The sequence below is a fragment of the Cydia fagiglandana genome, chromosome 23, assembly GCF_963556715.1.
Source record: "Cydia fagiglandana chromosome 23, ilCydFagi1.1, whole genome shotgun sequence".
In the NCBI taxonomy this organism is placed as follows: Eukaryota; Metazoa; Arthropoda; class Insecta; order Lepidoptera; family Tortricidae; genus Cydia; species Cydia fagiglandana.
Genome location: NC_085954.1, coordinates 10,152,694 through 10,167,695, shown reverse-complemented (window position 1 = coordinate 10,167,695; position 15,002 = coordinate 10,152,694). Strand labels below are relative to the sequence as shown.

General features: G+C 40.0%; 2 protein-coding genes across 2 annotated transcripts in view; both read right to left on the bottom strand.

The window, feature by feature from the left end:
- Positions 1 to 2,348, bottom strand: part of LOC134675922 (mitogen-activated protein kinase kinase kinase kinase 5) — a 67,011-nt gene extending 64,663 nt beyond the window's left edge. The window contains exon 1 of the mRNA XM_063534267.1: positions 2,108 to 2,348. Coding sequence (XP_063390337.1) covers positions 2,108 to 2,218 — 111 coding nt within the window. The 5' untranslated portion in view covers positions 2,219 to 2,348. The remainder of the gene's footprint in view (positions 1 to 2,107) is intronic.
- Positions 2,349 to 4,136: 1,788 nt separating this feature from the next.
- LOC134675921 (ribosomal protein S6 kinase alpha-5-like) overlaps positions 4,137 to 15,002 on the bottom strand; it is a 141,103-nt gene continuing 130,237 nt past the window's right edge. The window contains exons 13-20 of the mRNA XM_063534266.1: positions 14,803 to 14,970; positions 13,981 to 14,099; positions 13,066 to 13,165; positions 12,243 to 12,345; positions 11,700 to 11,842; positions 10,449 to 10,670; positions 8,352 to 9,033; positions 4,137 to 8,230 (exon numbers count right to left, since the gene is read on the bottom strand). Of these exons, the coding sequence (XP_063390336.1) occupies positions 8,368 to 9,033; positions 10,449 to 10,670; positions 11,700 to 11,842; positions 12,243 to 12,345; positions 13,066 to 13,165; positions 13,981 to 14,099; positions 14,803 to 14,970 (1,521 nt within the window). The 3' untranslated portion in view covers positions 4,137 to 8,230; positions 8,352 to 8,367. The remainder of the gene's footprint in view (positions 8,231 to 8,351; positions 9,034 to 10,448; positions 10,671 to 11,699; positions 11,843 to 12,242; positions 12,346 to 13,065; positions 13,166 to 13,980; positions 14,100 to 14,802; positions 14,971 to 15,002) is intronic.

Below are 15,002 nucleotides of genomic sequence, written 5' to 3'. Positions count from 1 at the left end.
TTTTGGCTGGTCAATTTTCTATGGGTAATTTTTTTCGCGATTTCGGGGTTGGTCTCATAGTAAAAGTTGCTCAGTATATTCTCAAAACCTCTCTGGCAATGGGAATGGACTTATTTTTAGCCACCGTGTATATACAGGTTTACTTAGTGATTTGTTTCAAATTTAAAACATTTGTTTGCTAACGGAACATATTGAACATTTGTTCAAATAGATGAAGACCTGATGCTAAAGATGTTAAATTGAAAGCATCTTCAACTGAAGTCTCTTCTTATAATAAAGATTATTATAATAAGCCTTCAGTTATAAGCTGTAAAGTTATTCATAATAGTGTAATCATTGCTTCAGACTGCACACACATGTCTTGCATAAGACCTTGGCAATAATTGTGATTTCAGGCAACACTCACTAATTACGTATTTAGGTTAATTAACAATGTTTAACAAGATTCAAAAGATTTCAGCCTTTAAACTTTAATATCTATTGAAGAAATGTAAGTTTAATTTTAAATAAGTATCAACATGGAAATCAATTTTATAGTCCGACAAGAAATTGTAGAAAATTAACTATCACATTTTTGATGTGAAATGCTTAGACACAACAATTTAGTACTTATGGAATTTTTTTAGTTCCATTTTATTTAATTTGTACTATATGTCGCACTATAATAACAAATCTTCTGTTAGATACTGACATATTAAATTAAAACTAATAAAATTTAAGTTGAAGATTGCTTGACATGTCAACTAGCCATCATAAAGTGAAATATCTTGAGCAACAGTCAACTTAAATATGGCCACTGACAAGCCTTCCAACAGTCCAAATAGCATGGCTGCAATCCAAAATTGGTCCGTAAATGTCAAAAACGTACAATGTTTAATATTAGGATGCCGTCCATTTGGATGAATAAATAAATAATAATAAATAACAAATCTCCTAATGGTAAGCAATTACCATCACACATCGACACCTACTACCACGGAGGAGTTGCAAGTCCGTTGTCTGCCGTTAAGATGAGAATACACACTTTTCTTAAAGGTTTTTTAGGTTGTATCAGTAAGGAAATACTGCGGTAAAGAATTTGAGGTAATAGAGGGGTATATAAACACTGCTAGATTTCACATGACCAAGCATAACTTTTTTGTTCCATTGTCAACAGATGAACAGACATATATGACACTTTAATGTGGTCAATTTCATTCTCATTGGTGTAATTTAAACATCATTAGTACAATGCAACTCTTAACCATCTAGACTCGCAAAAATGACCTGCTAGTTTTGTAAGCTAAAGAGAAATAAGCAATTTGTGAAAAATAAACAAACTGTAATAAATACCGATATGTACCATTTTTGTACAAATAAATAATTTAATTTAATTTGATTTCAAACTGTTGTTCAGTTGCTGCTCAATAGCCACAAGTCTCAATGATGAGTGTATAGTGTTAAAAGCTTATGGCAAAAAAAAAAAAAATTTTGGTACAAGCTTTTATCGCTGACTGTATTTCTTTCCACAGGCAACTAATACTCATCGAGAGATATCTAACAACCCGAACACAATCAGTTTGTATTGTTTTATCAGAGTTCCCATGGCCACCTCCTGCCTCCATCATCAGATCAACTCTATGTCATCATAGTGTATGATAACATTTATAAAAAAAATATATTATGTGGGCCTATATAGAGCCATTAATGCCATTATCCACCACTTCTGAAGAACTATATACCTTTCATGTGGTCAAAAATTGCTGAAATACTAAAAATTTGGCCAGGATCCTTATACAAACAAGAAGTTAAGGCTGGCAAGCTAAACTATTAATCTATGAGACAGTTGAGAAAACAAGATGTGCTTCAACTTATTAGTAATCAATTCTTACGCGTCCAAGGACGAGACCTGTACTTGTTTTTCATTGAAAACAAACGATTAAAATAAATACCTACGATTTCTTTTTCAAATCAGCTGTGGCAACAATGAAATGAGACATGCAAAGCAAAAAAATTTATGAATAAGACTAATTAATGATTAACTCGGGTCTATTTGTGTGTAAAAGGTAGGACAAATCTTCCTAAGCGGTTTAAAAGAGATATATTCAAGTTTAAGAGTGTTCCGTACCTTGTAAACGTCCCCATAGGTGCCCGAACCAATCCTTTGAATCAGCTCGTATTCATCCTGCGGGTTCCGTCGCGATATATCCGAGCTCAACACACCACCACTATGCGCCATAATCACTAACAGACACTATTCTAACATTTATTTACACTTTCATCTCATTATTCACATAATATTATCACAAAACTCCGAGATATTAATTATTTTTGTTACACAAACTCCGACATCGACATTGCCTGACGTTTGCCACTCTGCCAATTTGCTTTTCACGTCATTTCTGAAGTGGCAACATTTTTTATAAGTAACTTAAAAAATAATAATAAAATTCCTTTTTTTAATCAATTTTCTACAACATTTTAAAGAAATTTTTTTTCAATGATAGAAAATGTAATTAAATATAATGCAACTTGCTGCACGTAGGACGTTTGAACATTTCGGCGAATCGTAACTTTTTATGTTTGTAGGACATCACTAGTAAAGCTCATTGCACACGCGCGGATTTTAATGCGGATAGCTGAGTTTGAGTATTGTACACATAGTACAAGTTGTATTGATGATAAATGTTTAAATACTTTTATTTAATCGAAACTATATATACTCATACTCATACTCATATTTTATTGATAATATAAATTACAGGTCATATATATTCATTCTTAACCTTTTGAAAGCCTGGCGGCGAAGGAATATGACGTGCCCCGGACGCCAGGCGTTCGCGATTAAGCGAAATTGAACTTTACGGAGTCCCGCGTAAGTCTCTATTGCATTGGCGTAGCAGCTGACGGCTGTGGCAGTGTCGCCGTCGTTAGCGTCCTTGGCAAGACTTCGATGACGGCCACAGCCGTCTGTTAACATAACGTTAACATAGTGTTATATTTATATACTCTGGGACAGTTATTTTGTCAGTAGAAAAAGGTAGCAAATTAAAAAAAATGTAGGCGTGAAGGGCTGATCAATATTATTATACTCATTGGGGTTGATCTCTCATAGAAAATTTGAAATTGGCGCCTTTACTTTTTCTACTGACAAGTAGTAGTGGAGTAAACTCCACTCAAGGAGGCCCGAGAAGACGGGCAAACTCCCGGGACATAATAAATGGGCGGCATAACGTTGGCTCAATGCTTTTCCTCCTAAGAACATTCACAGGATGTTGACTTGTAGAGAATCGAGCCATCCATTGGCTCTTTTAAACCACAAAAATGTAACAATCACTAGAATCAACTTCCCCAAAGATATTCTGTTGAGCGATGCGATGACTTGCCTAATACTTTGATTATACTATACTATTATCATTCCATGAAAACTACTTAACTCTTTTTGATGAACTTTGGCATCTAGAAAACTTGAACCCTGGCAAGCCTTGGTCACTTTATTTAAAAAATCACTCCAAAGGATTTTACCAAACCTATATTCTCTTGATGTACAGTCAACGGTAAAAATATGGGTGTAGACAACTTACTCAAAAATATGTCCTGACATAAGAGTTATGGGACATATTTTTGAAATGATTTGTACACCCATATTTTTACCGCTGACTGTAAAGCAGTCAACATACATATGTGATAACAGCCATATATATATATATATATATATATGTAAATTGTGATACCCAAATAGGTACGGTGAGAGCCCAAAGTAGAAAGATTTTGAATACTTTTAGCTTAGCTTATTGATATTTAGGGCAAACTACCCTATTGTCATCACCCCAAACTGTTTATAATATAAGCAAGCAGGGGCCTGGGGCCTATTACATAATATAATACTGTTCGTGTTTTTGTATGTTAATTCACTAATAGTTATTGCCTTGTATTTTATTATGCAATAAGCCCCAGGTCGGAAGACGCTGGATGCGGGTCGCTTCCAAACGGTACGAATGGAGGTCCAAGGGGGAGGCCTATGTTCAGCAGTGGACGTCTTATGGCTGAGATGATGATGAAGCCCCAGGTCCTACAAAAATAGGTGCCAACAACTGATACTAAGTACCATCATCAGTAGGTATCATCGAAGTAGAAAGGCAATTGAAACAACATAGTTAATGTTAAAATGGTATATTATTACAATCAAATATCTCCGTCCGGCATAGTGTAACATTTTACAAAATTTGTCTGTCGCCGACTTCAATAGTATCCTCTAACTTTGTTATAAAATTATATAATCTTTTGGTACATTCCATTTAAGTGCACTTTAACACGTTACGATAGTGACGTAAAGGCTATCTTTTACATTTTAAGCTGTGGAAATTAAATTTCCTAAAACCAAAAATTCGTTAGTTCGGCACTGATTTTGTAATTATGCGTTTTCTGGGTGGTTTTACATGAACTTTGCGAATTATGCTCGTAACATTAGCCGCCATGACAGTATTGATTCTTTCTTTCAATATTATTATACTAAAAGATGACACAAATTGCTTAAATATTATGATGAAATTGGATTTTTTTGTGTTGTAATATTACTTTGCATTTAAACCGCAGTGTACTTGTAAAAACACCCGTATATTGATATTCTTTTCTGACTAAAAGTAAAAATAAATTTAATGTCAACAATATAATTCATCTTACATGGTACTCATCACCTTGGTCTTCGATTTCCTTAAAAACATAAAAGATATTTGAAATCCAGTGCGATATTTAATGCAAATAAACTTCCTTATGTCCCATGTACTTATTTTTCTCACTATTGTTGTAAAAAAACATATATAAATATCACGAAGCAAGCAATTTGACTTTAAAGGTTTATTGATTTAGATTTCGCTTAAGAAAATATAATTATTATGTTGGCAGAACTGAATTTCGTTATAATTATCACTAAGCCACGCCTCCCAATGATATGCCGCGGGCCCTTCGTATTGAGATTATTTTTTATAATTTAAATTTATATAATTAATTCTTCCACCGATTTTGTACTAAATGCTAAATTATTTACAATGAAATAATCAAAACAATAGTTTTATTTGGTAGAAGCCCTTAAAACGAGAAGGAAAAGTTTCACAAATTCATTGAATTCAATAACGCAACCTTAGCGGGCGCCCCAAGCATGCTTTGGCACGGACCGCGTAGCATTACTTACTCGTAGCTCGCTCGTACACTTACAGAAAATATGGAAGATAAACAATAAAATACTCCAAACAAACTGCTATTACATTATTTCGAAACAAATTTACAAATTTAACCTATTAAATCTAGTTCCCAAACAAATATACACAAACAACCAAAGTTCGTCTTATGGAAAGAGATCTGTTCAATGAAGTATCTGCGCGGCGCCAAGGCGCCATATGGCGCTTCGTGGCGCGTTATGGCGCGGCGTGGCGCCTTGTGGCGTCGCGGCGCGACGATGCAAACAAAATACAGATAGGACTCGTATATTCCAACTATGGGCCAAGTGCGCACTCACACACAAAATTACCTATTTATTATTATATTACCTACTGAAATACATAATAACCAACATCAAAGAATTAACTCTAATGGTAATAATAAGGAAAAAAGGTATCGTAAATATTTTAAAGTAACATTAAATAGAGGGATTAAAAAATAAAAACAGGTTCTATTCTTTATCGAACTAGGGTGGAGCTAACTACGATATAACTTACTCGCCAATAAATAATTTCATCCCATCACTACGCTGAGCAAAGCGCCTGTTTTTATTCCATCACTATTCTGTCGATATTTGGAGTGGGAGGTTAGGGGGCGCTAGTGGCCTGCCTTACACTGGCAACATTCTATTTTATAAAAAAAAAAACATATAAATTGAGAACTTCCAAGTACATTTATGCGGATTTATTCACGATTCATTTATGTTTGATCAAGAAAGCAACTTACCTTTGTTAGAATGAGAAGTGTATATTACCATCTCATTCTAGCAATGACAAATATATATAACCATATATCGGTAAAAAGTCGATCACAAACAGCGATTTATTAAAAATTTTGTTGACTTGAAATCGTGTTCTCTAGAGCAGTGTTTGTCAACCTTTTTCATGAACCGACCCGTTTTAGTAAGGGTAGTATTCCACCTGTCCAATTTCTTTGTCTATAGTTCGTTTTTTTAGCATTAGAAAGAACTCCGCAGAAGCAAGCGTGCAGTTTCTATCAGGCTCGTTAATTGTTAATAATTATTGAATTATCTAATGTAGTATGGTCAATACATATAATTTACTTCAAATTGTTACCGCTAAAAGTGCCAGATTTAGAACCACAAGCGAACTTCTGCGAAGTTCTTTCTAATGCTAAAAAAAACGGACTATAATGGCAATGCATCTCACTCTCTCATTAAGCAAAATGTGAGACGCAATACACATTGGACAAAGCTATTGGACAGGTTGAATACCATCCAAAGGAAGAAAAAACAAGAATCGAAAGAATAAATAACATAAAAAATAAAGTTAAGTCGAAGAATTGTAAAGTTACTATCATAACGGAAATGAAATCGTCAGAAATTAAAGGTCAGATTCGATATTACTGTCTTGAAAACATTTTTCTTAATTCACGAATGCTGTCTGTGTAAGGCTAAAGTAAGGACGCTAAGCACGGAGAATGTCGTACATTGACCCGCCTGATTCTATTTCTATAACACATCCATAATTATATAGTTGTCGCGCTCGCACAGTGCACAGCACACGCGCGTGCGTTTGAGATAAGAAGAGGCGAGTCAATGTACGAAATATTCGTGCTTTGCGTCCTTACTATATCACTGTTCACGCGATTCTACGCACTGCAAGTATTATTGTTTGGTCAGCCAATCGTGGCAGCGGAAACTTACATAGGCTACAATTAAACATATGTGACGTTCCACGATAAAGGTACCTTATGGCGTCGCGTAGGACCGCAGTAGTACGCCATAAGGTACCTTTACCCGTGGAACGTCACATATATCTCCGGTTAACCTGTAAGATTTATTTCCAAGTTACTTTCAGATGTTCATCGGCTGGATATTAATGCAGTGCGAGACTCGCGGCCAATTATACTAGCTAAGCCCTGCTATACTATTGTAGGCCAAACACTAACACCCCAGCTTACCTTGTAAACCTTATATTAATTCGCATAAGGTCTACAATACATGGTGAAATTTTAATCACTAGCCATCTACCTAGTGATCTTATAGGAGTTATAGGTCATACTGAACAACTGTTATTATGGGCCCAATGCCGAAATCGCGAAAAAGATTAACTGTTTCACACATTCCGGCTGAAGTGATGCCGCTGATTTGTATGGGACAGACAAATTTTCCTATGGGCATTTTCACTAAAAAATGTACCATTTTTTTTTAGGGTTCCGTACCCAAAGGGTAAAACGGGACCCTATTACTAAGACTTCGCTGTCCGTCCGTCCGTCCGTCTGTCTGTCACCAGGCTGTATCTCACGAACCGTGATAGCTAGACAGTTGAAATTTTCACAGATGATGTATTTCTGTTGCCGCTATAACAACAAATACTAAAAACAGAATAAAATAAATATTTAAATGGGGCTCCCATACAACAAACGTGATTTTTGACCAAAGTTAAGTTGGATGGGTGACCGTTTTCTTTTTCATTTTTTTCCGTTTTTTTTTGCATTATGGTACGGAATCCTTCGTGCGCGAGTCCGACTCGCACTTGCCCGGTTTTTTGAAAATCCGATAACTTTTGGGTTATTTCTACTCAAAATCACGAGGACTATCGATTTAAGAAGAAAAAAGGTTTCCCAAAAAAAATTACAGTTTTGTAACGCATTTTCACATACATTTTGTATGAACCATTACAAAACTGACGCCCAAAATTTGTATGAAAAACTGGAGATACTTTTTTTCTTTATCTCATTCAATAGTACTCGTGATTCTAAGTCTAAATAACCCAAAAGTCGATGGTTTTTCGAAAAAAAGTAATATGTACCATTTTTATCTGAAAACCGCCTATAATATAAATAATAATCTGTAATCTTGAATGTAATAATCTGTAGCTACATCTGCTGTAATTAACTGTAACAGCTGTAATTGGCTCTCCATCTCTTATTAATTTGGGATACTCTGTATAGATAGCTGTTGGATCTCCATAACATAAATATAAAAAAAAAGTTCAGTATAAAGTCACTATGCAGAGTATGGCTAGTGATTAAAATTTCACCCTGCATAGCTGGAAAGTTTAGCGTGTACCTATAGCAGGGGTCTCCAAGCCCCGGCCCGCGGGCCAAATCCGGATCCCCCGAAGTTGGCCCGCGCGAAGTTTCTGAGGCGCAATATGGCCCTCAGGTAAAAAAGTTTGGAGACACCTGACCTATAGTATCTAACATTCACCTCCGGTTGGCGCGGGAGCGCGTAGCTCGGACGGTAGGTTTAGCTTTACTCGTTTTGGATTTACGCGTCCTCTTAGTAGAGTTACTTTCTGACGACTCAACTCTCTTATCCGACTCGAACGAGAAAGCCGGCACGATGGTTTTGACCTGAGAGGGAGACAGACTGACCTCTAGCCGTCTCATTCTGGAGCGTGTCATTCTGATGTTAGTTTGAACGTCTATTTTTAATGGTGCTATCTTCTTCCGCCGCGCGATTTTCCTAGTAGCCTCTTTTTCAACGCTATTTTTGGACTGTCTCCCGTTTTGGCCTTTTTCTCTAAGCACAGGTTTGGAGCTGACCATCTCATCATATTTCCTTTTCCTAGTGACTCTTGTTACTGCTTTCTCGTTCTCTATGGATTCTTTAGGTCTGCTAGGGCTCGGCTTGTCCTTGCTACGCAGCTCCCTAGTGTTTGTTCCTTCTTTAGGTTTAGGTTCAGGTTTGTCAACTTTTCTCCGTTTCCTCGGTACTGGAGAGGGCTCCTTGGGTTTCTTGGCGCGACTAGTCTTGGGGAAGGCGACCTCCGTGCCGTCGAGGCCCTGGCTGCTCTCGATGTAGATGTAATCGTCTAGTTTTGATCTGGATTTGGAGTAGGTTTTTTCTACAGGTTTGACGCTCGGTACCTAGAAAAGAATAGAATAACAATTAGGTACTAACGACAACAAACGACGTACAAAAATAGGGGCCATATACTTTAAGAAACCAAAGATTGTGTAATAAAAATAATTCCATACTACAAGTAAAAGGTTTGTACATTATTGACCTCTTCCACCACGGGCGTATCCAAAGTGTTGGCTTTGATCAGCTCCATGTCATTCTCTATGGAGCTGTTGTCTCTGCTCTTGATCGTGTTGATGGTGTGCATCAACTATTGACTCTATTCTGCTAATAACTGAACCTACCTCATCGGTATCTTCATGATTGCCTTCCTCCACCACGGGCGTATCCAAAGTGTTGGCTTTGATCAGCTCCACATCATTCTCTATGGAGTTGTTGTCTCTGCTCTTGATGGTGTTGATGGTGTGCATCAACTATTGACTCTATTCTGCTAATAACTGAACCTACCTCATCGGTATCTTCATGATTGCCTTCCTCCACCACGGGCGTATCCAAAGTGTTAGCTTTGATCAGCTCCACATCATTCTCTATGAGTTGTTGTCTCTGCTCTTGATGGTGTTGATGGTGTGCATCAACTATTGACTCTATTCTGATAACAACTGAACCTGTCTCATCGGTATCCTCATGATTGCCTTCCTCCACCACGGGCGTATCCAAAGTGTTGGCTTTGATCAGCTCCACATCATTCTCTATGGAGTTGTTGTCTCTGCTCTTGATGGTGTTGATGGTGTGCATCAACTATTGACTCTATTCTGATAATAACTGAACCTACCTCATCGGTATCCTCATGATTGCCTTCCTCCACCACGGGCGTATCCAAAGTGTTGGCTTTGATCAGCTCCCCATCATTCTCTATGCAGTTGTTGTCTCTGCTCTATCAAGAGCATGAGAATATTCAACTATAGACTCTATTCTCAAATTAACTGAACCTACCTCATCGGTATCCTCATGATTGCCTTCCTCCACCACGGGCGTATCCAAAGTGTTGGCTTTGATCAGCTCCACGTCATTCTCTATGGAGTTGTTGTCTCTGCTCTTGATGGTGTTGATGGTGTGCATCAACTATTGACTCTATTCTGATAATAACTGAACCTACCTCATCGGTATCCTCATGATTGCCTTCCTCCACCACGGGCGTATCCAAAGTGTTGGCTTTGATCAGCTCCACATCATTCTCTATGGAGTTGTTGTCTCTGCTCTTGATGGTGTTGATGGTGTGCATCAACTATTGACTCTATTCTGATAATAACTGAACCTACCTCATCGGTATCCTCATGATTGCCTTCCTCCACCACGGGCGTATCCAAAGTGTTGGCTTTGATCAGCTCCCCATCATTCTCTATGCAGTTGTTGTCTCTGCTCTATCAAGAGCATGAGAATATTCAACTATTGACTCTATTCTCAAATTAACTGAACCTACCTCATCGGTATCCTCATGATTGCCTTCCTCCACCACGGGCGTATCCAAAGTGTTGGCTTTGATCAGCTCCACGTCATTCTCTATGGAGTTGTTGTCCCTGCTCTTGATGGTGTTGATGGTGTGCATCAACTCGGACTCGGGGGCGTCGCTGGCGGCCGTCTCGGAGGATGATCGTTGCTTGTTCTTGCTTCGGCGTTTGTAGAGCTCGGCTTTGGTCATGTCCTGGGGAATATTATAAATTAGTGAAACAAATGGTGAAGAATATATTGAAATTATTTTAAACGGAAGGGAACGAATAAAGGTACAGTCACCTGCAATAATATGTTACTCTTCGAAGGCCGCAAAAATATGTGACACGCTCTTATGGCTCTACAAATAAGATCGTGTCAGATATTTTTGCTGCCTTTGTTGTGTAACATATTATTGCAGGTGACTGTACGACATGTTTCGATCTAGTTTTAAAGGATATTCGACTTAATAATACGTGAGTAACCCTTTTAACAGAGCCGAGATATATCTCATTTAATAGATCTTTTTATCTACTTGATTTCATATTCATTATATATTATATTTTAGGAGAAAATAATGCAAGCTGCAAGGCCCATCCGTTTAATGACTTAACTCCCAGCTCTGCCCCTTTTTGGAGCAGATTTCGTACAAAGTTGGGCGATTACTATTATTATTCAGAGCCCACTGTGTCCCACTACTGGGCAATGGCCTCCCCCTCTTTTTCCACTCGTCTCTATTTGGTGATCACAGTGATGTATTTGGCCAGCCTCACGAAAAGGAGTGCAAGTTATCCCGCCATCGCTGACGAGTTCTACCGGCTCCTCGGTTAGACTCTTAAACCTTTGGTGATGGGTATGTTTAATAAGTATGTTGACCTCGATGCTAAACGCGACGACCTGAAAGCACGCCAGCCTGCTTCCATTCACTACCTACCACTATGTGGCTTGTGTTCTCACGTGCCCTCAATGTGCGCGGAGGTTCACCTCAAAGATCAGCTACGTCAGCCACATTCGGGCGCACGAGCGCCGAGCTAACGAAGGGCCGTTTGCACCAAACTGTTCGTATCGTCAGAGTTCGCTAAATGTTTATGTATGGAAAGTTTCAAAGTAAAGCGCTGGAGCGCGGCGGCTGACATTGATCAGTCTGTCAAATGTGGTTGGTGCAACTGGCCCTAAGAGTCGAAGTGGTCGCCATGGTCGAAATCGGCTGGAAGGATCATGTCTGATAGGTTGTAGTACTCACGGCCAGCTTGAAGCTGCTCTGGTCGTCGTGCACGCCGAGCGCGGCCAGGACGTCCTCGGGCGAGGGCCGGCGGAGCGGGTCGCGGGTCAGCAGGGACGCCACGAGGCGCTTGCTGTCGCTCGATATGGCCTCCCATATTGGACCTGGAATTAACTCATTGTTCATACTTTTCATACTTACAAGTTTAAAATCTAAATGTCATATACGAAGGAAAAAATGGCCAAGGCTTTCGGTGTCCAGAGATGGAGTCGAACCAGCGTTCTCTATTTACGCGACGGCTCCGCTTAGATGCCTAGATGCTTATTTCGGTTTAAGGTTTAAATAGTAGTGTGTCTACTTGAGTTAATACAAATTAAAATAAATTATATTTTTATACAAGATTGTTCTCAAAGAATTTGAAGCTTAAATAGTGACTATAGTGAGCTAAAATAACAAACTTTAACCATATGAGCAATTGCTCAAGATTTTAGCACATTTAAAGATGACAAACTTTATTCCAATCCAACGAACATCAGAACTATGTACTGAATGTAGAATACTGACCGTCCATGGAGAAGCTGCCTTGTCGGATGCGGTCCATGTATGAGGTGATGGGTTCTTTCTTAGAGGCCGGCTGGAAAGGCGCCTTGCCGCACAACATGCAGTACTGTAAAATAATCGTACGTAAGCATCATGAAACATACCCACTCTAGGAAATAAATCATATGTATTTTGTATATGAGATTACTTCATTCCATCAGGTGCCAAGCAAAACTCACTAATTACAACACTCAAAAATATTAAACAAAAATCAACCTTATTGGGGTATTAATATGGTTCACTATGGCTATTAACTTGTGGTAGTAATTAGTGAGTTTTGCTTGTCACCTGACGATTTATTCCTTGAGTACTATGGACGGTTTGTCCTGTCTGAAATGAAAATTAAAATTTAAGCTTTCTAGGTAACCAACCTTTTTTTCATTAGTAAATTTAGACTTCTGGGAGTTTAAATTGAATCAAACTGGTAAATTCTTCAGATAAATAAAATCTGGGGCAATATACATACTACCCCGGCCACACACTAAACGAGTGGCATAGTAAGTAGTGGGGAGTAGGCAGAGAAGTATTGTGGCTCAGCATTGCTCCTAGCAATTGTTAGGGTTGACACAACTTGACGTCCCTTTACGTGCACGACCACAGACAAGATAATGGCTTGAATTTGACAATCCTAAATAGCCGAAAGGGACAATGCCATATATTAGAAAGGGACAGCATGATTTGACCCTGAACCGCTGTCAAACTTCGTTACTACTATTATTTATGCTGTGGTCAGCGCGAGGAGCGGAGCCAGGAGCAGTGTGGCCGTAGTATATGAGTGTATACTTACGAAGATAACTCCAAGACTCCACATGTCGCAGCTGGCGCTGTAGCCCGGCGCCGCGCCCGAGCGAGCGCGCGCCACCACCTCCGGCGCCGCGTACGGCAGGCTGAAGGGATACGACCATCATGAATACATATTGTACCACTACTTCACACACATCTACCTAATCCTACAATAAGTTTAATAAGGTTGCTATTAGGGCTACTGTAGACTGTCCGTTTAAACGATCCTCGCCTGCGCGGTGCGGGGGCGACGGGGCGGGGCGACGTGCGGGGCGGGGGCCCCGGCTCGCCTGCGCGGTACGGCGGGCGACTTAAAGCCGCCCGCGTTGCCCCCGCCCCGCACGTCGCCCCGCACGTCGCCCCGCCCCGTCGCCCCCGCACCGCGCAGGCGAGGATCGTTTAAACGGACAGTCTACAGACGACGATATAAATACTTATATACATATCGATAGATAACAATCATAACGGCAAGCCGCCGCCGCTATCGTCCAAAACAGAATCATTCAAGTCTATACTATTTGAACATGCCACGCGCGTCCAGTCTACGGCCTAACAGAGAAACAAATATCTGTAATACCTAAACACAAAAATGAATGCCCCTACAGTTCGTTTTTTTAGCATTAGAAAAAGACTACGCGATATTGACGTGTCTTTTAATTGAAAATGCTTTTAAAAAATCAATAATTATTACTTATGAAAGCAAAATAATGTAAATAATCGTATATGATTCATAAATGTTACATATTTGCCATGACTTATTTTTCAAAAGTGTTATTCAATAAAATACACGTCAAAATTGTTTACCTTTTTTCTGACGCTAAAAAAAACGAACTATAGGATTTAAACCCCTCCTGCTTCGTAAACACAGCCACTACCGAATAGGCTAAGGGACAGTTTGAAATGTAGATAAAGTAATCACCTAAAACACGGCGTCATCATGCGCGAGCGCTCCTCGCACTCGGGCGTGCGCCGCGCGAACCCGAAGTCCACCACCTTCACCTTGGCCTCGTGCAGACGACACGTCGTCAGCATTATATTCTGTAAAGATTTACTAATTTGTTAATAATTAATATACATATACATTTGCGCGTTATCCTAATAACTCCCTTTAGTACTTACACTACAGGGGTCGACAAACTGTGGGTCTTTAGCTCTTCAAGACCCCAAAAAATGTAAACTTAGTAAAGTTTTCATCGCCAGTGGCGGCAGCCAGATTCGAACGATCTTCAGCTATGGCGGCTAACGCCCTGGACCTGTAGACTACCCCGCATTAACGGTCTCCGTCAAAATTTTTCGACTATATGCCATCTTAGGAAGCCGTTCTTAGTATGGTCCGACATACCAGAATCACCCTATATGTAGGTATAGTATTAGTTATTATACCTCTGGTTTAAGGTCGCGGTGCACAGCCCGCCGCCGCTGCATGTGTCTGACTGCGCACGCTAGCTGCGCTAACAGTCGTCGCGCCACTCGCTCGCCAATGCCGCTCGGTCCGATGTGAGCGAGCAGTTCACCGCCTGTCGCTAGCTCTGTCACTATGTGTGTAGGTACAGTATAGTCACCTCTGGTTTAAGGTCGCGGTGCACAGCCCGCCGCCGCTGCATGTGTCTGACTGCGCACGCTAGCTGCGCTAACAGTCGTCGCGCCACTCGCTCGCCAATGCCGCTCGGTCCGATGTGAGCGAGCAGTTCACCGCCTGTCGCTAGCTCTGTCACTATGTGTGTAGGTACAGTATAGTCACCTCTGGTTTAAGGTCGCGGTGCACAGCCCGCCGCCGCTGCATGTGTCTGACTGCGCACGCTAGCTGCGCTAACAGTCGTCGCGCCACTCGCTCGCCAATGCCGCTCGGCCCGATGTGAGCGAGCAGTTCACCGCCTGTCGCTAGCTCTGTCACTATGTACGTGAACGCCTGTGGGAAACAATTGTTCCAGTTAAAATTTT